Consider the following 27,935-nt stretch of genomic DNA (forward strand, 5'->3'; position numbering starts at 1 on the left):
TAGCACAATAGTGTGTATCAAAGAGGGCGATAAATAGAATTGCTTCTATAAAATTTATTGATAATAATATATTTGTTCAATCGGTAGTAACATTTTTTGATTCGATTTAGTTAATGACGTTAACACTGTTTTGGTGTCAATGAAACGCATTTACATATATATTTTCGGATGACATGTATTCGCACTCACTGTTCTTCTTCTTCTTTCATATCTTTCTTATTTTTATACGCATCCAGCTCTTTGAACTTTTTTCCTAACTCTTTCTGAAATTTTAAATTTCTTCTGTAAGATTTAGGTTTTTTGACCTCCTCCCTTTTTTTTTAATTTTCCCTACACTAGGAATTTGTAGTGAATTATTTTTGTTGTAAATATTTATATATATTTGTATTATAAATCTTGTGTTGTAGATTTTTTTTAATTACCAGATATATAGGTAGAATATTAAGAATTTCTGATATATTTATCTGTAAAAACTTCTGAGGTATATGGACCTTTACCTTAATTTGTGTACCTACCTAGGTAAAAAAAATATTAAGACTCGCAGCTAGAAACTGTCAGATCTGTACAAATATAATAAAGAAAAATAAAGGATAACTGACACTCACACAAGTCTTATTTTCCTTCTGTGCTGGCTACACAGGGTATTTTAATTTCCAACGTAGGTGCAATGGGCGAACTGCCCACTCACACAACTCGTATTTTCCTCTTTATTTTTCTTCTTTGGTATTTTCATATCCCGCATAGGTGGTAGAGAAGGACTGCCACTCGCACATGTCTTCTTTTTCTATTTCCAATGCAATGTCCAGTCCCAGTGCACTCAACAGTGTTCATATAACTGTGCACTTGGAGAACTGCTTGGGTCGTAGTTTTGTATATAAGTTTTATAGCTAAGTGCTATAATGTGTTTGTACTTATAACCTGAGTACAGTGTGCATTCTATATGTGAACATGCTTCAGCGGTCTTAGTTATTTCACAAGAAAATATTTTGTTTTTAATAACGAAAAGTGCGTAGCGGGAAATGCCGAGTCAGATACAAGAAAGTGATTTGATCAACGTTATAAAAGTCGTCGTTGCAGAGATTAACCAATTAACTAATGGACGGCATGAAGCCGTTTTTTTAAACTTTTTTTTGGGAACTCATTTTAACGAGCGATCAAAATTTGTACTATTTATTTGGGTTATGCTTATGTACATTAATGCATTTTTTTGAGTAAAAATATCAACAAATTTAATATTTAGAGCACGATTAAGTAGATGATGTAAAAACAAATTCTTTTCTTGCTATCAGGATTCCGGCTGAACCTAACCTAAAAATGAAGCATGAGATCATTTTTGTCATGTTGCAAGCCCAAAATGTTGCAAATTATGGCAAGGTCGCTGTTTTATAAATTTTGCGCAACGTAAGACACTTTCCCGTCGAAGAGTTCATCAGTTTCTAAAAAGTCAAATCCTTTGAAACCCCGTAGTCGCTTTCGGTAATGCTGATCGCCGTTATTTTCGTTAACAAACTTTTGCAGCAGAACAACATTATTTTTCAGACTTTAGTGCCTGTAAAACCAACTCAATATCAGAGAGATTGGACACGTTTGCACAAACAGTTTTTTTAAAATTTCGCTCTAACTCGTTGTTCTTCTCTACACTCATATTCGGCGTTCTCACTCACGTTCTCTACCCGTCGTTTATATACACATACGCGTCGTGGGATTTCCGATTTAAATGAAAAGTCCCACTAATTGTAATTTAGTATTATAATATGTTTATAGTTTTATTTAATTGGAATAGTGATAAGTGGGTTAGCTAATAGATTTAGGTATTTTAATACGAATTTTATAGTGTTCTTTAACTTCGTAATTCTTTCACGTCTTCTTTCCTTGTCTCCCTCGTTTTAAGTGCTTGTCCTCGACTTCCTTTTTCACCTCTTGAAGATTTAAAAGTGCAGTTCATCTGTGTTGGTTTCGGCTGACAAGGATGCCAGAACTATTCCCACATAAATCTATTTTGGATATATTTAAAAACATCAAAATTTTCTTTTAATATTGATTTTTCCGCACCTGTGTCTTTTAAAATGACTTATTCCTTTCCCGTTGCTACATGTATAAAAGTGACGAATGTGCTTTGGGTGAGATTGATGGTGTGAATTGTAATATTTCTTAGTGCCGTGTACCTAAATGTTGTTGGCAGTTTCCCAAAACGTTTTGGGCTATCCTAACATTGTTGTTGTTATTGTTGTTATTATTGTTATAACCTTAATTTTTGGTTATTATTTCCTCTAAGACATCCTCTATTGTTTCCTCTATAATTATGGTTATTATAGTTCTGTCAGTTGTTGCGATTATAATTATTATTATAATAGTTCTGTCCGTTGTTGCGATTATGATTATTCTGATAGTTATTATTAAAACAACCGCGAGCATTGCCTCAACCGCGATAATTATTTCTAAAATTTTTACCGCGATAGTTGTTTCCTTTCTGTGTGTACAACATTGGGTTGGCGTTTTATGTTATTTCAATACGCCACGGCTTCATTCATATTTGATAAGTTTCTTGCCTCTAAAAATTGTTTTTAGCTGGCCATGCTCACAATTTTTAACCATTGTTGTGATGGCTTTATTTGTGCTTCATTTGTCAGCATGATCGGCTGGTTAGCCTTCGTCAATAAACGAAGCTTCAAGGAGCTTTCGTAAATTGTCTATTTCTGTTATAAATTTCTCGGCTGTTTTGCGTTTCTGGCTTGTTTTCGCCATTTTGGCTTTGACTACGTCGGATGTTTCAATGACTACAGTGTCTTAAAATTTTTTATGATATAATTTATTGTTATCTCATTCTGCACCTTGTATAATGTAGATTCTATAATTTTTGATTTTATAGGCTCAACAGTCAAATCTTCTATTGTGCCTTTAGGCAAGTTAACCAACTTTAAAGCTGTTAAAAATCTTTGAAGGTGTATTTTTTGTCCGTTAAATTCCGGAATGGCATTCGAGATATCTTTTATATATGCCCTTAGGGTTGTTAGATCTGGCATTATGTTTTCACCTATATCTGAGTCTGTATCTTCTTCTTTTTCTTCCGATTCTGTTACTGTTATACTATAAATGCAGGAATTGTTAGATATTTTTCTCTTATTTCAATTCCTTTGCTCGAATCGAAATCTTCATTTTCCGTTAGGTCTATTTCTTGATCTATTGTCAAAGGGGTACGTAAAATTGTCGGTATCGATATATTATCTTCTTCTAATCAAAGGTGTCTTTTATTTTACGGATATTAATAGTTAATTGCTGCCATTCCATATTATAATTTTATTCATTTTTTGTTGCACATATTGTGCATAATTTTTAACTCATTTAACTGTCCTTACACTATGTGTGTGTGTGTTCTTTACAGTTTCTTACGGTAGACAGTACTATTGCTTTTTGTGTTCCGCTGCAATAAATAAGCGGGAAAAAAGCTAGGTCGTACCTATTCATATACTCGTTTTCAAAAACTTAAATTTATAGAGGCGGTGCTGTATTTCTAAGTATGGCAACCAAAATTTGGTTGATTGGCTATGGAAATTCTAATGCAACTTGTTGTATTCATTTTAAGTTTTCAAATTATTTTTTTACTTTTATTTTTTTTTTCAAAATTTTAATTTTTTTTCTTAGTTTTTGTATTTTATTTTTATTTTAAAACATATATTCCTAATAATTGTTTTCACTTTTTTAGTTTTATCAAGATCGTTACCATCAATTATTTTTTCTTTATGAGTGCATCAATTTTGTATAAAGCCTATATGTAGCACAATAGTGTGTATCAAAGAGGGCGATAAATAGAATTGCTTCTATAAAATTTATTGATAATAATATATTTGTTCAATCGGTAGTAACATTTTTTGATTCGATTTAGTTAATGACGTTAACACTGTTTTGGTGTCAATGAAACGCATTTACATATATATTTTCGGATGACATGTATTCGCACTCACTGTTCTTCTTCTTCTTTCATATCTTTCTTATTTTTATACGCATCCAGCTCTTTGAACTTTTTTCCTAACTCTTTCTGAAATTTTAAATTTCTTCTGTAAGATTTAGGTTTTTTGACCTCCTCCCTTTTTTTTTTAATTTTCCCTACACTAGGAATTTGTAGTGAATTATTTTTGTTGTAAATATTTATATATATTTGTATTATAAATCTTGTGTTGTAGATTTTTTTTAATTACCAGATATATAGGTAGAATATTAAGAATTTCTGATATATTTATCTGTAAAAACTTCTGAGGTATATGGACCTTTACCTTAATTTGTGTACCTACCTAGGTAAAAAAAATATTAAGACTCGCAGCTAGAAACTGTCAGATCTGTACAAATATAATAAAGAAAAATAAAGGATAACTGACACTCACACAAGTCTTATTTTCCTTCTGTGCTGGCTACACAGGGTATTTTAATTTCCAACGTAGGTGCAATGGGCGAACTGCCCACTCACACAACTCGTATTTTCCTCTTTATTTTTCTTCTTTGGTATTTTCATATCCCGCATAGGTGGTAGAGAAGGACTGCCACTCGCACATGTCTTCTTTTTCTATTTCCAATGCAATGTCCAGTCCCAGTGCACTCAACAGTGTTCATATAACTGTGCACTTGGAGAACTGCTTGGGTCGTAGTTTTGTATATAAGTTTTATAGCTAAGTGCTATAATGTGTTTGTACTTATAACCTGAGTACAGTGTGCATTCTATATGTGAACATGCTTCAGCGGTCTTAGTTATTTCACAAGAAAATATTTTGTTTTTAATAACGAAAAGTGCGTAGCGGGAAATGCCGAGTCAGATACAAGAAAGTGATTTGATCAACGTTATAAAAGTCGTCGTTGCAGAGATTAACCAATTAACTAATGGACGGCATGAAGCCGTTTTTTTAAACTTTTTTTTGGGAACTCATTTTAACGAGCGATCAAAATTTGTACTATTTATTTGGGTTATGCTTATGTACATTAATGCATTTTTTTGAGTAAAAATATCAACAAATTTAATATTTAGAGCACGATTAAGTAGATGATGTAAAAACAAATTCTTTTCTTGCTATCAGGATTCCGGCTGAACCTAACCTAAAAATGGATCGTAGGAAATATATTGAAAAATATTAAAAAATAAAGTTGTTGTATGTTTTTGAATTTATGATTCTAAAAAACCACTTTTTTTTGCTCAATTTTGTTGTGCATATAGAAACGACGTGACCTTTTTTAATTTTGTTACAAAGCAACCCATTTGCTGTACATTTCTATAATTTTCAAGGCGACCGGTCAAGTCCTTCTAAAAAATCTTGATAGCTAGAGGAAAAAAAATTGTTCCGAAAAAATCGGGTTTGAAAGTTTAAGTGTGAGCCACTCAAGCGTTCGAAAGCATTTATTGCCAGCACTAAAAAACGGTTTCGAACATCGAAATATTCTTTGAGCCACATATTATATTTAAGTTTAATATATGTTTAAAAAAAAAGAAATCTAATATTTTTGATCTCAACACGGAATTACTCTTTAATATCAACAAACAAGCAAGTATGGTTGCGAAAAAAAAAGCGGAATCATAAACAAATACAAGCTAATTCACCTGAAGACCACCAAAATCGGAATCCATAATTTCCAGACCACTGCGCTTGCCTTATGCTAAGACGCGTTTTGTCTGGCTTCGAATTCCAATGTAATGGTACAAAAGCATGAAAGCCTTCCAAGACTTTGCAACGATTTTCGTCGGATCAATAAGGTGATTACCCTTTGCCCCTAATCGACGATTAGTTTGACAGACTCCCAGAATCCAAGATTTTCTACATGATCGATTTGAAAAAATTAAGTTTTTTTGCGCCCATTCTTTGTTACTCAAAGTGGTTAAAATAATTTTTTAAAGGTAAATTTCGGCCTTTCATACTCTCCTGGCCTTTTGCAGCGGCATAAAATAACTTAATAACAAAGTAATTTTTTTGAGCTAATTCGCAAAGGCATCGCCTTGCCCAATATCGATGACGTCATCCTACCGGCTTTGAAAAATCAGAAGATTTATCCAGCCCCTGCGAAGATTGATGATGTGTCCAAATTCAAATCACCACAAACTTTTAATCAAACGAAAAGTTCTTTGGATTTAACGGGATATTTAAAGAAGTTTATTCAAAACTATGCCACTATTTCATCTGCCATCGATTCTCATATCTACAGTCATCGCTTTAGTGAGGATACGTAAGCCGCCGCAAATGGCTCCAATCTTCATAGAGCACTTGTGACGCTTGGTGTTAATTTGCTCGGCAACTGTTTGTCGGATGAGACTGGCTGGACTGGAAACACAGGAAGTCACTTGTGTCGATGAAAGCGCTGTATTCGTGCGAGTGTATGCAGATTTTCCTGGTGAATATATTGTCCTCATTTTCGGCTCCTAAACGCATGACATTCTGGGCTTGGCAACTTCCATTTGGCTCGTGGAACTTGTTGCATTTGGTACAGCGTGACTTTTTTTTTCTCTGGACACGAATTAGAAAGGTTTCCCGTTTCTCCGCAATTGTAACACTTCAAAGATTCCTTTGACCTTGGTGGCTTAACATCGATGTCCTGCTTCTGCTCGATGTTGCTGGCTTTCGTCGTTCTTTCTTACTCGTACTCGATCGACCTCTTTTGACCAAATAAGACTCTGCTGCATAACGAAGTTGCTTCATTGTTGAGAAATGAATTGCTGCAATACTGTTTTGATATTCTCGATGCTGCAGACCTAAACGAACATATTTAATAATCGCAGCCTTGCTGAGCTTGTACCGCACCCCAAGGGCTGACATCCTGAAACAATACTCCTTTACCGTCTGCTTTGATCGGCGAAATGCTCCTACGTAGTGTGTAGAATGGGTGATGAATCTAGCCACATCTTGGCTGGACCTTTTAGCTTGGTATAAATGGCGAGTAACAGGAACTTCTTGTCCCACTTAAAGGTATCAACAACTTTGTTGACAAAAAATAGAAAGGTGTTGGCAATTTTCTTAACTGAAGCTTGCCTCACGTTATAGCTAGCCTGTATAGGAATGCTCCTCTCGTTGATCTCGTCGATAACCAAATTGATTATTGGCTGTTCTTTCTGCTGATGATTTCCTGCCTGTCCAGGTGCTACCTTTTCCATTTGAACGGTAACTAATTGAGCTAGCATGTCCTTTAGTTCCTTCATCTCGTTTTGCAATTGAGAAATTGCCCCTGACTGTGCTGACATCGCTTCTCCTTGCTGCATGGTGAGCCCTGCGTATGCTGGCAGCTCGACGTCCTCCGATTGTTCAAACTCGCCTCTATGAGTCCCTGATCCAATTCGGCTCTGGGGCCCAAAACTGACACGCTCCTCGATCTTAACAGGAATCTTAACTCGTCGCCCTTAAGATCTGCTATCCTCGGCATTTTGGCAATCCCTGGGATTTTTTTTGACACTAGGTTGACAATCCTCTTTGCGAGCGAGACAACTATATTTACCCTACAAAGTTCTGCATCTGCTTGTTCGCTCTATGAATACACACAAACCCCTTGAATGTAAATTAAATTCTTGCTTAGTGAATTTTTTAAAAAAGTATATTTTTTTATTGTTAATTCTTATTCACTAGTTTACACAATTTTTATTAGTACCGAACTTAATTTTCACTGCTCGCGATATTCAATTTGTCGGCCGATCTATTCGGATTTAAAAACGGACTGCCTCACTTTGGTTCAATAATCCACAATCAAACCTCGGCTTAAGAGATTTATCTCAAAATCTGATTAAGAGAATCATCCAAGAGAGTCGAAAAATAGGATGATGAAATTTGTAAATTAAACTTGAAATTGAAATTTTGCAGAATTGAAATTCTGCCGGAAATGGATGTTTACGTTAGCGGACTTGGGGCTCTGGTGTTTACAATATGGGCTTGGATGTTTACAGAATCCGTTTGAAGCGGAGAGTGTGAAACTGATCTGGGTGGGAATCGATTGGAGGCTTTGTTTAGAGAATGGAAAAAAGCTCTTGGATAAAAGTTGTTTATAAATTGGACAAGGGCCCCTAAGTTATGTGTCATATAACTTATATGTATGTATGTTCTCCGGCTTCTAGAGAAATCTTATTTGCATCGACCTGTAAAATTCACCAATACTCACAACTGCTTTGTTTGTATGTGCTTGCTTCTCTTGAGACTTCTGAGGCCACAGGCTCACTAGTAATCCTAATCTTGCTCCTTTGCTTGAGTCCACGGGTTCACTAAGATTCCCGATCTGTTTTGCTTGAATCCGCCTGCCACGTAGAACTGGAACACATCCGTAATCTGCAATTTCGTTTGTTACATAGACCTTTGGGAACACATCCCATTGCAAACTTTCCACGCCGACGATTCTCGCTGCTTTTCCTAGAGTTCTGGCCAACTCCTCCGCTTCACACCTATCCAACCACACTTATCCCACTTCTGGACTGAGAAGGGCTGGCTTCAGCGAGTGGTATAGGTTTATTAAGGATAATGAGGTTGAATATAATATATTACATTTCCAATTGTAACTTAAAGCGCTGTGTACACATTCTGTTGATGATAGTATTCAAAATTAGGCGTTGTTCACACAAGGTTGCAAGTTACGAGCTTGAAGTAATCGAAGCACAAACGAGGGCAGTCTGATAAGTATTTAGCCTCACCGCCCGATGGCATCACTTTCGCAAGTAAAATTTATTATCGTGTGTACCTTCTCGTAGACCGCTACTGTCGAAATTTCATTTCGGAATCGAACTCGTAGTTTTCTTTTGACTGCGCGTGGAATCGAACGTGTCCGTGAAGGAAAGAGCAATATCGGTCTGTGATTAAATTCTTGTTTTTGGAAGGGAAATCGCGCAGAGAAATCAAACAGAGCTTGGATGCTGTGTACGGTTACTCTTCTCCTTCGATGGCGACCGACAAAAACTTGTTTAACGAGTTTAAACGTCTCTCGCTGATTTTTGATGACTACCACGGAGGATAACTATCCACTATCCCGTATTAGCAGACCGCCGATTGAAGATACGCGATCATACACTGAGATTTGGCATGAGAAAGCTGTCGGCGCGATGGGTTTCGCGTTTGCTCACTCCGGACAACAAACGCAACCATGAGACCACTTCAGAGCAAAAGAAGAAGAAAGAAATTTCTGCGTCGTTTTGTGCCCGCCGACGAAACATGGATCCACTGGTACACACCAGAGGCCAAGGAACAGACTAAGCAGTGGACTTCACCCGGCAAACTTGCTCCGAAGAAGTCGAAGACTGTCCCATCGGCAGAAAAGAAGAAGGCCACCGTTTTATGGGATTCACAAGTGTGATCTACATCGACGACCTGAAGAAGGGAAAAACGGTCACAGGGCTGTACTATGCCGAATTATTGAGCCGATTCACCGCCGAATTGCAGAAAATACGGTCCCATTTGGCGAATAAAAATTGATAATGTTTTCTCATTATACTTGGACAGACTTGAACAATTGTAAAGACATTGAAAGTGCCACTCAACTTTTCTATATAGCCAAGCGTATAGCATCGGCATTGCCGTCATCGGAACGTCTAAACTCAACGGAGGCAACGACGGATTCTAAAATTGCTGATTTATTTGCTGAGTTTTTCCAACCCACTTATAGTTCGACAGTTTGGTCAAATTCGTATTACAACAATCCTTTAAATAGGACAAATTAAATTTTTACCCATGTAATTACAGAAAGTCATCTCTTAAGAGACTTAGCAACAACTACGCCAACTTATTCTCCCGGTCCAGATCGACTTCCTGGATGTGTGCTTATGTTTTGTGGGTTAACCATTTGTAAACCGATTCCTAAACTTTTTAATTTGTCTATTTAATCATCAGTTCTTCCCTCTATCTGGACAGTTTCTTTTACTATTCCACTTTACAAAAAGGGCGCGAAGGCGGATGCCCAAAATTTAGAGGGGTTTCTAAATTGTCGGTGATTTCTAAAGCATTTGAACGTATTATATATTCTCATATACAACATTTATGTTTCTCGCTAATATCACCGTGTCAGCATGGTTGTGTTAAGCAAAGATTGACCAACCTTTCTAAATTGTCATCTATTGTAATAAATGTATTTATATATACATATATACAGATTTAGTAAGGACTTTGACTCTGTCAACCACTCTCTTCTTTTATTCTAATTAGATCAGCTTGGGTTTCCAGGTAATCTATTAACTTTTATTTTAAGTTATTTGAAGAGGGTTATAGAATGCTGTTTCAAAATTGATCTACGTGACATCTGGAGTGCCTCAGGGTAGTCATTTGGGCCCTTTTCTGTTTACATTGTTTATTAACGATCTTCAACTACATGCTGATTATGCTAAGCTCTGATAAAGATATATAATAATATAGTTCAACTTACAGTCAGATATTGATTGTTAACATGGATGTTGTGAGTATAACCTTTTAAATTTGGAATGCCTTAAATACAACTTTTTGACTTTTTATAGTGTATTCCTACGTTTATTAGTTACTTTCTTCAATATACGTCACTCGACCGTGTATTTTAAGTGAACGATTTAGGATTTTTTTTTACCCTTTACTTAAATTTGACTGCCACAAAAGCTCCACTGTCAACAAATCTATGAGTGTTTTTGGGCTTATAAAGCGTTGGTCAAAAGAATTTGATGAACCTTCTACAACCAAATTATTATTTACCTCCCTTGACAGTCGTGTTTTCGAATATTGATCAAGTGCATATTGACTGTATTGAGTCGGTACAAAAAAATATCTTCTTTTTGCCCTTCGTTGTTTGAACTGGGATCAAAACGTAAGGCTACTTTACTACCAGAGTAGATTGCTATTGATTAATTTACCTACACTTGTAGATCGTAATGCAATGCTTAGTACTATTTTTATTCAAAATCTTATAAGCTGTGATATTGTTTCTGTAGAACTTGTAAGCCGCCTAACTTTCAATGTTCTTGTTGGACTAGCACGAAATTATTGTACTCTGAATTTGCCACGATGTTTATCCAATTTTTGTCTGCACGAGTCCTTTCACGTTAATTATAACAACGTTTAACATTTAATTTGCACTTTAAATTTTATGCCGGTATTAGAAACTAATATTTTAACTCATTCGCTTCAGAATACCAAAGCGTTGATATTACTTGTATATAAAAGATTCTTAGATATATTTAAACTAAAACAAGAAAGGGAGTTTACTTCGACAAGCCGATGTTTGTATACCCTTGCAGTTATAATCAAAATTAGTAAAACCATGTTAAGTTTTTAAGGATTGTTGCTAGCTTCAGTGGTGTTAAGACAAAAATTATTTCATTACTTCTCTGACCGTTTCTTTGAAAGGTGTATCTTAGAGTAGTCCGATTTTTATCAAATTTAATTCGAAATTCTTAAAAATATAAAAAATTATATTGCCAATATTATAAGATAATATGTCAAAGAACACCAAAGCTATAATTTGTTTTATATTATTTTCCCACCATTTTATCGATTGTTTCTATAGCAGGCAATGGAGTAATCGTCAGATTACAAAATTAAAAAATGTTATTTCAACCGAGGTTTTTTCGTACTAGTTTCCCTGGGATGCTACATTTCCGGCAAACAATACACCACTCACCCTAACACATATGTACTTGTTTTAGCTTTGCTTAACATTTAATAGTTACGCCACTATTAACATAAATAGAGATAATTGTTCAAATAATTTTCACAGAAACTGAGTATATTTGTACTCAAAAATTCAGCATGAACAAAAATTCTCAATTTATGTGCAAAATATTCACATTTAGTACATTGTACTTAAATTGATTAAATTTGAGATCTTTTCTGAATATTTTTAATATTATTTTTAGTTATTATTATTATTTTATATATGCTATTAAATCTTGTCTTTTTCCTTGGCTTTCCTGTCTTTCAAAGTGCGAAGAGGCTAAGAAAGAAACCATTATTGTCAGTAAATATAGTAATGTGCATAAGATAATAAACATCCGTACATATAAACATACTTATGTATGTAAACATAAGCGTACCTATGTATTTACAAATAAAATACATACATACATGCAACTTGATTGCAATTTACTCAAGCATTTATAAATACAAATAAACAAATAAATACATTTTATAAATACAATTTAAATTAAACATATCTTCCAGTTGCGAAAGGTCCGAAAGCAATGTCCCATTCACTAAAATTGTTTCTTGCCAAGTCACACGGCAACTGATAACAGACAAACAAATACAGCGAATACCACTTTAGGTTTACAAAACCCTTCAGTTTCAAAATAAAAGTTTCCCAGGGGAGTCCTACCGGGACACCCCATAGGAAAATGTACAAGACAAATCCCTAGGATTTCCCCTGTTTCTTGTACTCATTTTCCATCTACTTTCCCGTGCAAGGGACACGTCTCAGGAAAATCTCATCAGAAATTCGCGATTTTTCCATGGACTTTCCCGTTCAAGGCAAACGTCCCAGGGTAATCCCATCGGAAATTCGTGATCCTTGGAGTTTAACCTTTCCAAATATTTAATTTAAAATACATACATATTAATTTACTTTTAACTAAATTTTATTTAAATTGGATCATAATTTAAATTTTCTGTAGAACTACAATTATTATTTGCAAGTCTATGTTGTTTTGTTAATAATTCGCTTTTCGGTCCGGGTCCTCGGAATCCCTGTCCAACGCTCCTGAAAAAAATAATTCTAATATTCACCTTTTCAAACTGTTTAAAATCCTCTAAGGGATTTCATCACGCCACTTTCGGGTAACAGAACCAGAATTTTTTGGGTTATGTTGTAAAACGTATAAAAAATCTCAAAAAGGGACGTTCTTTAAACGTGGATCAACGCACAGTATCTTCAACTTGACTTGATTTTTTTTCAAAAAATATCACTTTTATTAATTAATTCAATGCTTCTCTTTTCATAACTCAAACAGAATGCACCAGGTCTTCATCTTCTTTTGATTTCTTTCTAAACATAACGGAGCAGAATCTAAGACACAGACAGAGAGGGTAATATCCAAAGATCTGCCTCTCTTTTTTGACGAACGCGCGTTCGTCGTAAGTCTTCTGCGCTGCTCCGAATTCTCTGCTAACGTCGACAACAGTTTAAGGCAGAAAAAAAAACAAAACAGCTTTTTGCTCTTGGACATGTCCCGCCAACGGGACTGCAGAACTGAAGGGTCTCGACTCGTTCGCAGAATGGAATAATCTAGAACTCAACATGAGAATTTCCATTTCTTTTTTAATTTTTCGGGTACTCATTATGGAAAATTGTTCATTATGTTTAAAATTAAGGGCACATTTCCCCAAATCGAGAATTATGATCAATTCAAATTCTTTCTTCTTTAAACGAGTTTACATTTTCTCGAATTACTTTTTTTTACCAAATATTGTACTTAAATTCAGTACATCCTCGAAAGCCGGAGACTTTAACAGTAGTAGAATCTAGAATCTTAGTTTCGAGTTAAAAACCTAGAGAATATAGAGATGAAAAAAACACTTTAAACTTAAAAAAAGAAGAATTTTTGTAATAGAACCAGAATTAAAATATTAGGAAATGTATTAGGAATATAAAAAAAACTATCAAATCTATTATTTTTCGGAAAATATTTAATGTTAAGACGCTCCCTTCCTGCGGACACTTTAAGAGCTTTAAAACATATGAAAAGTGTAAATTTGTAAAAAGTAAATTATTTTGTATTTATTGCGTGCCAACTTAGCATTTTTTTTTTCAATATTGAGAAACTGGTATATTTTACTATTTCAATTCCTTAGATTTGCATTTCGACTTTTTTTTACAATTAATATCTTCAAACAATATATAATGAAGTCAAGCCTTTCTTATAGATCCTTATTAGAAATTCTAGAATCATAAAAAGTCTTTTAAGACTTTAAAAAGTCAATATCCTTCGGTCTAATTACAGCTTCTTTGACTTTATTTTTCCTTTTGAATGCAAGTCAGGCATCAGCAAATGAAGGTTCCGTAGCTTTGCAGACAGAAAATCTACGCGCTTTATAATTAAAATCAGGCTCCAAAGTAAGAATAAATAAACCGCAAGAACATCGAGTAAATAATATTGCCACCAACTGCGCAAAGATAAAAATTATGATTGTGGTTATACTGATGATAACTGTACACACTTACGTCATATTGCGTGAAGGAGTCTGTAGATGATAAGCGCCATTGTGACGCAGTACGTACTCCGTCCAGTAAACAGCAGTGTTCAGAGCAGTTGAGCGCTGATCGAGCAAGAGTTTCTGGCGATATTGCGCTGCATTTCTGTACCGAGGATCGTGAATCACTTTCATAATAGTCTTGTGAAGCTGATTGGCCGACAGCGTCTGAAGATCTAGCTTTACGGCATATCCATCGACCTCAGCCTTAGCTGAGTTAACATCGTGATCGCAGAATACCGGAATTGTCACGACGGGCACTCCATGAAATACCGTCTCAAACATGCTTAGCAAGCCTCCGTGGGTAACAAATGCTCGTAGCTTGGGATGTCCCAAAATGTCCTGTTGCGGTAGCCATCTTGAAAGTTTGACATTTGCGGTGAGTTCCTTTATGTCTTTGGAACTACCTTCATACTTCCACAACACATGGTATGGCAAGCGTGCGAAGGTTTTTACAAGCATCTGGCGAAGCGCCTCTGGCATATTCGCTGCCTTTACAGAAGAACCCATAGAAACATATATGAATCCGGACACCCCAGAAGCGCCTATAAAGTCCTCAAGTTTCCTGGGAAGTTTTCTAGGTGGTTTACAGTGAATACAAGCTACCTCTGCTACATTTGGATTAAAGGGTCGAGGATAAGACAGGACTGCGTGTCCGTTCTGCAAAATGAAGCTCACATTGCGCGACATCTCGTAAGGATGCGGTATGTTGGCCCCAAAATGCTTTCGAAGCACAATATGTGTCTGACGCATAACATACTACAAATAAAGTACCAAATGATCTATGTGAATGATAGTTATAAGTCCAATTGTCACTTACCATGTGCATCAGCTGTTGTCCAATCTGCATGGCCGTGTTTATTGCCCTTTCATAGAGACTCATTGTATCCGTAAATCGAGAATAAAAGTTCGGGGTTATGGCGTAGCTAACGGGGTTTCCTGCAGTTGAGATACTACCCGTGTAAAAGCCTACCGTGTTGATGTACATAAATGGGATCTTATACTGGTACATTAGTCCCAGAAAGCACTCTGGAAATGCTCCGTCTAATATGGCCAAATCAAAGCTGCGGCTTGCCAGCTCCTTGGTTTCTTCATCACTAAGCATCGCGTCGCATGACTGTTAAAAGAAAACAAACGGGTTTCAAATGTTATGGTCATTTCCGTAGTGGTAAGGATCAAGTTTTTCCAAGTCAAAATGCAAGGAATTTTTTCCCTTAGGATTTCCCTTGTTCTTTATACTCATATTTTGTATAGCCTGTCACCTCCAAGCGAAACGTCCCAGGTGAAATCACTTCAGAAATTCTGAATATTTCTAGAAAGTTCCACTTGTAAAATGCCTTTCAAGTGAAACGTCCCAAGTGAAATCATTTTTCATTGTGTTTATTTATTTAAATTGTATTATTTAGTTTTCTGGTAAATTATATCTATTGTTAGTAATCCTATTTTTTTGTTTTGTAATTTGTTTTGGCCTGTCCAACGCTTCTGAAAAAAATAAGGGCATGTGTTTTAACAAAATGGTTTTACTTGTGTACTTGTATATTTACCTTTTCGAATTGTGTAAAGATTTTTATTTGCACAAAACATATTATCATGCCACCTTCCGGTAACGAAACCAACATTTTCTAGGTCAAGTTGTGAAACCTATGTAATATATATCTTAAAAAGGGACGTACTTTAAACTTAGATCAACGTAAAAAATCTTGAATTTACGGTAGCACTTACCTGACTTTATTATTTTCAGTTTTAGAAAGAAAATATTTAAATCTGAAATGTAATTATTTTGATTGATTTCTTGAAATTAGAGCACATTTCAAAAGGCTTGCTCTCCGCACCCCTTTACTGATTTACTGTGCCACTGCACATATGTATAACCTCTCTTAAGCGAAACATATCCGACTAAGTAACGAGTCCGACAACAAATTACTTACAATATTAATTTTTTTTTTTAATATTTATATTGAAATGTTTTAAATATTTCGTTTATTTAGTTTTAGTTTAAGTAAAATACAAAATTCTTAAAGTAAAATAATATAGTAAGATATGTAAACAAAACTTTATAAGTAAACTCAATTAACTTAATTTTGCAATAATTTCAAAAATTTACTTTTATAAAATAATATCTGTTTTTTTTTTTTAATAACAAAGTTATTTAAAAATGTTAGGCCAATTACATGTCGCTGCTCCCCAAAAATTTTTTCGCCGAAGCGCTAGCTGAACATAAAGGGGGAATGCTAATACAATAATTACAAATAACGGACTGGCCGAAATTTTTAAAGGTAAAAAAAATTGTGCCAAAATATCAACGCAGCAGCCCATCATGACAGAAGGAGCAGTACAAAAAAACCACAAAACAATTAATTCGATTGGACGTATTGCATCAATATTTTGTATATTTTTCCAACATAACCTTGGCTTTGACCAAAAAAACAATTATTTAACATAGATGAGCGAACAAGAGATGGAGATATGTTCACAATACTCGTTATTGCCTTAGATAAGTAAATAGGAAATGGAGATATGCACACATAGATATGCACACATAGATATGCACACATAGATATGCACACACAGATCAACTGATTTGGGACAAAGAGCGGAGAAAGTGTAAAATTAAAAATTTAGTAAACTTGATATGTTGGGGATAGTGGAGATTAATACCCATTTTCGTCAAATACGCCTTCCTCGTCAAATGAACCATTTGTTAAAATCCGATGTTCCAAAAAAATATTTTGGGAGACTTTTAGAAATTAATAGTTTAGTATACCCGTTACTCCTAGTGAAAAGGGTTTTATCGCAGTGAGCGTATTTTGCGTTATTGTAGATTTATTGGATCAGTCACTGCACTTTTATGATTTTATTGGATACTTTTTTCCAGAGCACAATTAATGCCCGTCTGCATGCGTCGCAAGCTTTGAGCATTGTCAACGTTTTTATTGTTTTTGTGCTTTGAGTTATTATCTGATTTTTCCGAAGACGCCTATAACGATATTGTGCAAAAACTTAAACCTTTGTCATTTCTAGTTATCAAATTATTGTTACAAAAAATGGTCTCCTGGTCACCATCTGCCTGAGCATTAAAGATGTTTTTATGCGTATCCAGAATGTAAACAAAATAAAGAAAAATTTTTATTTAATAGAACGTATAATACATTTTTGTCACATGAAACCGAAATTAAAGCGTACAGGTTATAATCGCTTCTGTTAAAAATGAGAATTATTTCCGTATAAGATTAAATTTAAGTTTAAACTTAATTTAATGAAATGTTTTGCCAACCTTACGAAATACGATAATAAAATATTATTTAAATAAAATTTAATAATTTAACATTTAAATAAATCGAATATTTCGAATGATGCATATCTCGTTATGATGGGTATTAATAATAAGAGCACAATCTCCTTTAATTTTTTTCAAAATATTAAAACGTTTTTGCGCTAGTGATATGATCGAATGTGGGCGTTCGCCCCTCAGATCCGAGATCATTCCAGTCATACGGATGGACGGACAGACGGATAAGGTTATATTGACTCTTTCGCTTTATTTTGCCTGTTACATACTTTCTGACGAATCTAGTATACCCTCTACTCTACGAGTAACGGGTATAACTACAAAGGAGTTTACCATAAATCAACTCTTTCAATGTTTTAGCAAGCCCACCACCAAGCGAAGCTATCATTCCATTTAAACCTCTAAACCTAATCACAACAACAGAAAAAGCGCATACTCCACAAATTGAACACCGAAACAATGAAAACCCATTTCTACGCCGTAATCTTAATATATTTTTAAGTATAAATAATATAGTATAATAACCAAACAATAATTGCAAAAGTAGACTTAAACGGTTGGTACACCAAGTGTGGTTCACCTCACACAAACGAAAGAGGCAAAGTAATCTCCAAAATTATAAAGCAATCGCATCTTGAACCTCTAAATGATAAAATTCATACTCTCTTTACCACACACAATACATAGAAAGAATTGGAAAATATTGGAAATTATTTGTCGACCTATGTCCTGTCAAACCACATAAAAAACCCAACAAACCAATTTATAATACTAAAGCAGACAACAGGAAAAAAGTTTCTAACCTAACCCCTTAAATTATCGAAGCCTTAACAACTTAAACCCAATAGCTACAAACATAAACCAACATCAACATATTATTTCAAAGCGACCACTTTTGGCTATGGACTTTGGACCCGGAGTGGAGAGATTCTGCGGCCGTGCGCAAAAGGGAAATAACGGTTCCTGGAGGGCTTTATAAAGCCACAGCTGCTGAACAATCAGTCGATCATGAGGAGTCAAACCATCTCTGATTTTGATGGTTTCGATCAACCTGAACAGTCAAACAACCAAGTAGACTACAAGGGAGCCACAATAAGTCGAGTCGTCGGAAGCAGCGCCGTGTTAGCCTTCAACAAGCAAGATCGCTACGTCGAGACGTTCGGGATCGGGATTACATGGACGACAAGAAATCGTGACAAAGTAGATGTTACGTGGGCGGCAGACAGATTTAAGCGTTTTAACCGTTGGTATTGATGAGACAAACACATTTCAGTTACAATTTTGTTTTTATCATAAAAACTGTAGGCGCAAACATGTTTTCGCGGATTGTGACCGTTAGAGTGGGCGTGACACCCCGCTGCGCAGGAAGCCCAGGAATCCGCATGACAAGTTTGACTGTTGCAGCTTTTTAGAAAATGTTTAAAAATTAAAATTTGTTTTTATTTTAAAGAAATCAAAAATTTTGTGTGTTTAACGAAAATTAAATTAAAGTTTAGGTCTTAGAGGATTTTATGCAAAAGACATGAAATCAATTGGATAACTACAGATTGAGATATAGACTTGCAAAAAGAGGTACTTTTTGGAAACTATACGAGGTGTGTTCAAAAAGTAAGGTGACTTTTCAAATTTCGCGGGCAACATATTTTCGATTATCGATTTTTTTGTTTTGTTATGTTGGTACACTCTTCCCTAACATCTGTACCAAGTTTCAATTGAATCCCCTTTTTTGTTTAGTTGTGAGAGGCGTAAAGGTAACAAGTTGTTTTGCGTGCTCAGCGAGTGCTCCGAAACACTTGAAATGTTGACAGTGGCATACGGTGAAACTGTTCTGAGTAAAAAAAATGTTTACAAGTGGTACAAACTCTTGCAAGATGGCCGGGAAGATGCCAATGACGAGCCTCGCTCTGGACGCCCAAGCACGTCAACAACTGATGAAAACGTTCAAGCAGTGATAGAAATTGTTTTGGAAAATCGTCGAATCACTATCAGAGAAGTTGCTGAAGATGTCGGTATATCGCTTGGCTCGTGCCATGAAATTTTTTCAAACGTTTTGGGCATGAGTCGTGTGTCAGCGAAGTTTGTTCCAAAAATTGCTGAATTTTGCCCAAAAGAACCGTCGCATGAGCATCGCTCAAGAGCTGTTGGATGACGTCAACGACGAGCCAGATTTACTCAAAAGGGTCATAACTGGTGACGAATCATGGGTATATGGTTATGATATCGAAACCAAAGCCCAATCTTCATAATGGAAGAGCCCAGGTGAGCCAAGACCGAAAAAAGCACGCCAAGTTTGATCAAATGTCAAAGTTTTGATCACTGTATTCTTCGATTACCATGTCGTGGTGCATCAGGAGTTCTTATCATATGGTCGTACGGTCAATAAACAGTATTATCTGGAAGTTATGCGCCGTTTGCGATAAGCAATACAAAAGAAACGTCCAGAATTGTGGAAAAACAATTCATTGCTTTTGCATCACGAGAATGCCCCTGCTCACTCATCTTTGCTTGTGAGAGATTTTTTGGCCAAAAACACCACAATAAAGGCTCAGCCACCATATTCACCGGATTTGGCCCCATGGGACTTTTTCTTGTTCCCAAAACTAAAGAGACCTATGAAAGGACGGAGATTTGCAACGATTGAAGAGATAAAGACTGCATCGCTGGAAGAGCTCAAAGCTATACCGAAAAGTGCTTATGGGTAGTGCTTTGAGGATTGGAAAAACCGTTGACATAAGTGTATTGTATCTGAGGGGGATTACTTTGAAGGGGACAACATTAATATTGATAAGTAAATTAATAGTTTTTCTTGAAAATACAAAGTCGCCTTACTTTTTGAACGCTACTCGTATATTTTATCCGGATACACGTGTTTACTTATTTTCCAAAAAGTACAAGTAAAAAAGTTTCAAGCAAATTCAAAATGGCAACCTAAACAAGAAAGGAAGTTAACTTCGACAAGCCGAAGTGTGTATACCCTTGCAGTTATAAGAAATAATCAACTTTAGTTACACCATGTAAAATTTTTAAGGACTCTTGCTGACTTCAGTGATATTAAAAAAAAGAGTGGTCCGACTTTTATAAAATTGAATTCGAAATTCTTAAAAATAATTCTTAAAAATATAAGAAATTATATTCCCAATATTATAAGATATTATGTCAAAAAGCCCCAAAGCTATAATTTGTTTCATATTATTTTCCAACCAATTTTCCGATTGTTCATATAAGAGCTATATGATATAGTCGTCCGATTTTGATAAAATTTCATTAGAAATTCAAAACTGTTTAAAAAACGTTATTTCCTAGCTTAGAAGTTTATATGTCATGAAGCACCAAAACTATAATTTGTTTTAAATTATTTTCCCACCAATTTTCCGATCGTTGCTATGACAGCTTTATGATATGACGCTGATCAAGAATAAATATACTTTATGGGGTCGAAAACGTCTTCTTTACTGCGTTGCAAACTTCTGACTTAAATTATTATACCCTCTGCAAGGGTATACAAAGGGGTTCGGTTTTCAGAAGTACGGCCCTCATTCAAATCATTTCAGATTAAAAATTTTAATAGATTATAGCACACACTCAGAAAAAAAACACTTTAAATTGAACAAAACGACCGTGATTTTATAACGCTATTGAAGTAAGAAATATTTTATTGAATTAGGAAATATTTTCTTGATTATAGAAAACTTTTATAAAATTTAAGGAGTTTTGGCATGATTTTTATTTGTTAAAAATAAGAGGAAGAATGGGACATTTTGTCTTCAACCAATGGCGATTTTTTCTTAATTTATTTTCTTGAAGTAATAGAAATGCTTACTTAAATTTTATGTAGAATTACAATTATTATTTGCAATACTATGTTTTTTTCTTAATAATTTGTTTTTAATATTTAACATCGCTTTTCGGTCCGGGTCCTCGGAATCCCTGCCCAACGCTCCTGAAAGAAATAGCGGCATGTGCTTACAAAATGTGTTTTACTTGTATACCTGAATATTTACCTCTTCAAACTGTTTAAAACCCTTTGAGGGATTTCATCACGCCACTTTCGGGTAACGGAACCAGACATTTTTGGGTTATGTTATAAAACCTGTAAAAAATCTCAAAAAGGGATGTTCTTTAAACGTAGATCAACGGACAACATCTTCAACTAAAGGAAGCACTTACCTGATTTGATTTTTTTTCAAAAAATATCACTTTTATTAATTAATTCAATGCTTCTCTTTTCATAACTCAAACAGAATGCACCAGGTCTTCTTCATCTTTTGGTTTCTTTTTAAACATAACGGAGCAGAATCTAAGACACAGACAGAGAGGGTAATATCCGAAGATCTGCCTCTCTTTTTTGCAGAACGCGCGTTCGTCGGAAGTCTTCTACGTTGCTCCGAATTCTCTGCTGACGTCGACAGCAGCATACACTTTTAGGCAGAATAAAAAAAGCAAAACTGAAAGGACCATATTCTTCTGTAGTCATTGAATGGCATCAAACACGCGTGGCCAAATGGTTAAGACGACTGGCTATGGGGTAAACAGTCGCGGGTTCGATTTCATATCGGGGTTGTCTGAGGTAAGACTTTTGTTGTTTTTGTGTTTATAAAAGTATACCTGGTAGTATATATATTCTTGATGAGTCCGTCTGTCCATATGAACGCTGAGATCTCGGCCACAATCCGAAAATCTGTAGCGCTTACAGTTTTTATTATAGAACATTTTAACTGAACTGCATTTGTCTCATCAATACCTCCAAAAAAAAAATACCTCGCCCACTCTAACTCCCACAAACCACCCAAAACTGTGGTGGCCACAGTTGTCATGCTAAAAATTTTTTTTTGCTAAAATGTATTTGTCCCACATAACAAATACCAAAATAGCCGGTAGGTGGCGCTTTAGAATATTTTTTTGCTACTATATAATATCTCTATTTTTATTTTTCGGGTAACGGGTTTCTGATAGTCGAGGCTCTCGACTATAGCGTTCTTTCTTGTTTTTTTTTTAAACGTCTAACTTAATTGTGCACGGAATGGCCTCTAATTCGATCAATTTTTTACTGTAACACAATTTTGGTATCGGTACATTGGCTTCTTACTACAATAATACATGCATGCTACTTATACTTCCTTTTGAAAAATAACTTAAATTAATGAAGTTAAAAAGAATATTTATTTTGAATTTAAAAAGTAATGAAATGAAAATATTTCTAGTTATTAAAAGTATCTTTTAGAACTTTTATATTTGAAAATTAAAAAAGTATAGGTAATATTTTATATCATAAAAGAAACAAAAAAATTATATTATACAACATTATTATTACATTAGATTATTCAAAACGAGCTTTTTGTTTTAATCAGAAATTATTGATATCCTGTTCGTTTTTTTTTATATGTATATATATTTTTTTATTTGCCTATTTATTTATAGTATCTATTCTATGTATGACCATCCGTAAGAATTGTATGAAAGTGAGTATGAATTAAAAGTTTTTAACTTATCTTTATACACTTTTTGTTCTTTGTTTTTAATATTCGAAATTCTTAGATTACCTCCTATACCAATTACTGTATATGGTTCCGCATATTTTTATTATAATTTTCACCAGTTTCATTTTTTAATAAAACTTGATCTCCAATTTATAGTTAAAAATCTAAACAGTTTTATTCATAATGACAGTTTTGTTTTCTTTTATTTGATTCTAATATTAATCTGACTCTTTTCAAAACTTGCTCTAATCTTTGTTTCTATTGCATAATCATCTATATTATATAACCGTTAAACTAACTGACTCATATGGACAGTAACCGTGTACTATAGAGTAGAAACAATAAACAAAATATTTTAGCCATACATCCCAATCCTGTAGTCTGATGATGGTGTGCTGTCGATGTTATATGTTTGATATTCAGGTTTTTGCATAGGCGTTTGATTAAAGAATTTGTACATTCTGTTTCTATGTCTGTAAAGAACGTCTTCATTGGACCGTAGCTTAGAAAAAAAGCCTTCGATTATAGCCTTTGCTACAGTTTTTGCATTTTTATTTGGTACTGGTATGGCGACAAGGTATTCTGACAGATCACATACTTTGAGTTGGGTAATTTTTTGTTTACAAGCTTACAGTTCAAGCTCTTGGAAAAACTGACCTAGGTCAAGGGTTCTATTGGTATACAAATCTCCAACTTTATATCTTGCCGTAATTTTTTTTTCATGTTTGAAAAAACTTAAATTATTATTGACATGCAAGGGACTACTTTACTTACTTCGTTATTGTTCACGACTCCATATACGTTGGGCTTAGAAGCTTTTATTTTAGGAATTTTTTCTACTTTTTGTCTTATAGTGACTTGTAATATATTTGCCGTAAAAATTTAAACATCTTTATTCTAGAGAGGGCGTCAGCCACGAAGTTATATTTTACTTTTAGTTACTAGACTGTGAAATCATATACCTCTAATTCGAGCCGCATGCGTGTCAGTTTTGAACTAGGATTGACCATTAAAAATACGTATTTTAGTTGTCTGTGATCAGTTTTAACTGTAAAATGTTTGCCATAAATATGAATGAATGAATTGCTGCTAGTTCCTGTTCTGTAGAGCTTTTGTTGCTTCCAGCTTTTGTAAATGCATCCGTTATTATAGGTTTATCTTTCAAATACTGGAATAAATTTTGGCATTCTGAAGACCATTCAAATAAACATTCTTTTTACGTAATCTAGTTATGTGCCATAAATAGTCGGCACAGTTTTTAATGAAACGTCTATAATAATAGCAAAATTAAATATATCGTCTAGGATAGTTTTTTGCAAGGTGAGTTCCAAAGTTAACAGGACTTAAAAAAAAAGACAAAACAATTAGTATATTCGGCAAAATCAATTTATTTTATTCAACATAGTTTTCATCTACTTTAATACAGCGTTTTGCACGGTCAAAAAGCATGTCGAACGAGTGTTTTAGATCGTTGCCCGGTATGGCCGCCGTCTGCATAACGCTTTCCTTTCATCGGCAAATGCATTCATCCATCACATCACATGTAACAGCAAAATCTTAATTTACAATGTGAAAATTATATGGAATTATATATTTGTCTTCTGGAGCAATTCATTTAGATTTTACGATTCCCTTCGCATATTCCTTAAATAAGGCTATACTAGATTCGTCGGAAAGTTTGTAATGTAATGTAATAGAAGGAAGGATCACTAGCCGAGTCGATCTAGCCATGTCCGTCTGTCCGTATGAACGCTGAGATCTCAGAACCTATAAGAACTGGAACAGTCACACTTGGCATGCAGATTCATGGGCTTCTTGCGCAGCGCAAGTGTTTTCAACGGCATGCCACGCCCACTCTGACGCCCACAATCCTCCAAAATCTGTAGCGCCTACAGTTTTTATGATAAAAACAAAATTTTAACTAAAATGTGTTTGTCTTATCAATACCTTTCGACATAAAAAAAATATGTCACGCCCACTCTAACGCCCACAAACGGTTTAAACGCGTAAATCTTTCTTTCCACTAAAATAGCCGGTAGATGGCGCCCTAAAATATAGCTTTGCTGCTTAAATCTCTCCATTTTGTACATTGTTAAAGGTAACTGCATTTTTTTTTTAAAGCGAAGTATTTGCTCCCGTATCCTCAAGGAACGTGAGCTTCTCCCTGTTTTTGAATTAATAAATGGTATTGAGATTGAGGTTAATTGTATAAACCGTTGTTATTTTTAATTTCTCGTATCTAAAGGGGTCTGGGAGTTTCCCAAAACGGGCTGGGTAAAGCCGTCATTATTTTTTTGTTGTGTATTGCTGTAGTTGCTGGCATTTTGGTTGTTTGTGTTTCCTCTATAATTTCCCCGACCTCTATTATAGTTATTGGTCTGATTACTTTAGTTTTAGATATTTCGTTTGTAGCCGTTATACTGGTAATAACCATTATTTTGGTAGTTGCCACGACCATTTCCTCTACCTCGATTGAAATTGTTCTCACATGAACAACCGGGATGGTGTTTAATATACTTTATGGAATCGTTTCTTCTACATGCTACTTACTTTCCGACAAATCTAGTAAGCCCTTTTAATCTACGGGTAACTGGAATAACTATTTTAAATGCCCTTTTAACCCATTATCACAAGTGTTTCTGTATATGTGAAAAAGGTCATACATCCAAAATTTCTAAAGATGATCGTTCTAGAAGTGCATGTCCAACATTTTTGGGAAAATATGTTTTCTATGATTGTAAAACTAATTTCCAAAGAAAACAAAGCCAAAGAAACACATTCACAAACTTGAAGACGCACGCTTATTGACAAGATCATGCGCTTGATGCCAACGACATCACGCCAACGAGCTAACTGATAGCTCTAGCCCATCCTATCATAGAAATCACGATCGCTACTCGAAAGTAGCCGACATATCTCGGCCAAGGAATAAATTTCCATTCTCCGTACGTGTAATTTTAACTCGAAATAAAAAGTCAAAAGTTTATTTTGTAGCATAATACAAAATGTATTACTATAAATCGTTTCTATTCCGCACCTTTATTAATAAATTGTTTTTCGTTAGTGATTGTCCTAAAATACTTTCGAGTATGATGAAAATCGTTTTTACAGTCTTTACAACCTTTTTGATGTTTATTGGTAAACCAAAGTGCTTTTTCTCCAGATTTTGTATTTATTAAAGTAACTTCATATTATGGTTCTATAAGAAATTTATTATTTATGTTTCGATATTTGTTCTTTCCTTCCAATTTCTTTAAGAATAAAATTAATATTATTTTCAAAGAATCCTTGCACATCAATCGAAACTTTATCTTTCAACATTTTTCTAATGTCAAAAAACTCGTTGCACTTGTCCGCTTAATGGATGGGGTCAAAAATGGTTGTGATTAACGGTTACAGTAAATAGATTAAAATCGTGAATACATTTTATATAGGTGGGCATACTGATTCTTACTAAAATCGACACTTAGATTATCATATGGGTCCAATTCAGAATTTAAGAAAACAAGAAAACATTTGGTGTAAATCCAATGATAATTTTACTTGACAGCTGTGTTGGCTTTCATGCCCAAATTTGGAGTTAACATAAAATTTGGGAAAACTCCGGAATGCGATTGGTAACTTTAAACTTCTTTTAGTAATATCGTACATATTAATTTTAGCAGAATCACAAAGAGTTACATGGGGAATTTTTTTTAAGTTATATTCGTCATTTCCAGTTTATAAGTTTGTTCATTCCTGTTTTTTTCTCACACATCGCCAAGGTTCTCAGTTAGCATCAACACATGATCGTGTTTACAATTTATTAAATCTATTTAATCTATAAAATTTAAACGATTTTGACTTTGAAGTACTCATTCCGACAAAATGTTCTTTATTTATTTCTTTCTTTATTTATTTCCCACTAATTTTAATTTACATTTTTTTTTTAAAAAAGTTTCAAAATTTTCAGTTGTAGGTCCATTCGGTGAAACTTTTATAATAATTCCTTGAAGAGTAAAGTAACTTTCGTGAGGAAGCACTTCAACTCTTAACATTGGTTAGCAATACGAGTCCGTGCTTATCATGCTTGACAAATTTTCACAACGGTTTCATAATTCATATCAGTGTTAATATTATATGCCGCATGTTTTAATCATCCTTATTAAACTCTATGATGAAGTTGGCATTGTCACGGAAAAAATGTTTCGGTGTCTAACTATATATTTTATATAAAAAAAAGATTCGATATTTTTGTTATCTTATTTTTCATAAGATAAGCAGCAGTTTTCTAGATGTCTATGCTCTCCCTCTTTATCTCTCCCCTAAATCTCCGCATCGCTCTGGAGCGCTTCAGTTAAGCTAAGCTTAAGAAGTGCCAAAGTGTCAAAATAAACAATAACGCACGTCGCGTAAAAGCCTGAAAAGTACTCCCGTGTCTTTCATACCCTTTTTAGCAGTGCTTTTATAATTTTCAGCGATCAAGCCACCTTTGCCCCAAAAACCACAATTTAAAGGGCAAACAGTTAGATAGGCGATGGATTTTTCTCGTTTACATCATTAGAATTTCTAGCTACAACTTTTTGTTTGTTGCTTATTGAACGCATTATGAAAAAAAAAATGAATCAATGAATTTTAACCAATGTACACAAAATAAAGTAGTTTATAACGTGGTAGAACAGCAGTTGCTAAAGAGAGAAAAAACTAAAGAAAATCTAAAGATTCGACGCAAATTTATGTCCAGCTAGTGAGTTTTTCAAGTTTGGAAACAAAAAGAAGTCACACGGCGCCAAAACTGAAGAATATGGTGGATGGGGCAGCAGTTCGTAGCCCAATTCGACCCTTGGCGAGGGCGAATGTTTGAGAAGGTGCGTTGCAAATGGGGCCGTATTTTCTGCAATTTGGCGGCGAATCGTCCCAATACTTCGGCATAGTACAGCCCTGTGACCGTTTTGCCCATCTCCAGGTAGTCGATGTAGATCACACCTTGTGAACCCCAAAGAACGGTGGACATCTCCTTTCCCGCCGATGGGACCTTCTTCGGAGCAA

The 27,935-nt window shown here is 34.7% G+C and overlaps 1 protein-coding gene across 2 annotated transcripts in view; it reads right to left on the bottom strand.

Annotated features, from left to right (window-relative positions):
* Window positions 1-13,642: 13,642 nt before the first annotated feature.
* The window catches only part of LOC108030486 (UDP-glucosyltransferase 2), a 167,595-nt gene continuing 153,302 nt past the window's right edge, over window positions 13,643-27,935 (bottom strand). For both annotated transcript variants that reach the window (XM_044091406.2, XM_050889728.1), the window contains 3 exons: window positions 14,962-15,258; window positions 14,113-14,900; window positions 13,643-14,054 (listed from right to left, as the gene is read on the bottom strand). In XM_044091406.2, coding sequence (XP_043947341.1) covers window positions 13,886-14,054; window positions 14,113-14,900; window positions 14,962-15,258 — 1,254 coding nt within the window. In that variant the 3' untranslated portion in view covers window positions 13,643-13,885. The remainder of the gene's footprint in view (window positions 14,055-14,112; window positions 14,901-14,961; window positions 15,259-27,935) is intronic.

The sequence above is a fragment of the Drosophila biarmipes genome, unplaced genomic scaffold (genome assembly GCF_025231255.1).
Source record: "Drosophila biarmipes strain raj3 unplaced genomic scaffold, RU_DBia_V1.1 ptg000005l, whole genome shotgun sequence".
In the NCBI taxonomy this organism is placed as follows: Eukaryota; Metazoa; Arthropoda; class Insecta; order Diptera; family Drosophilidae; genus Drosophila; species Drosophila biarmipes.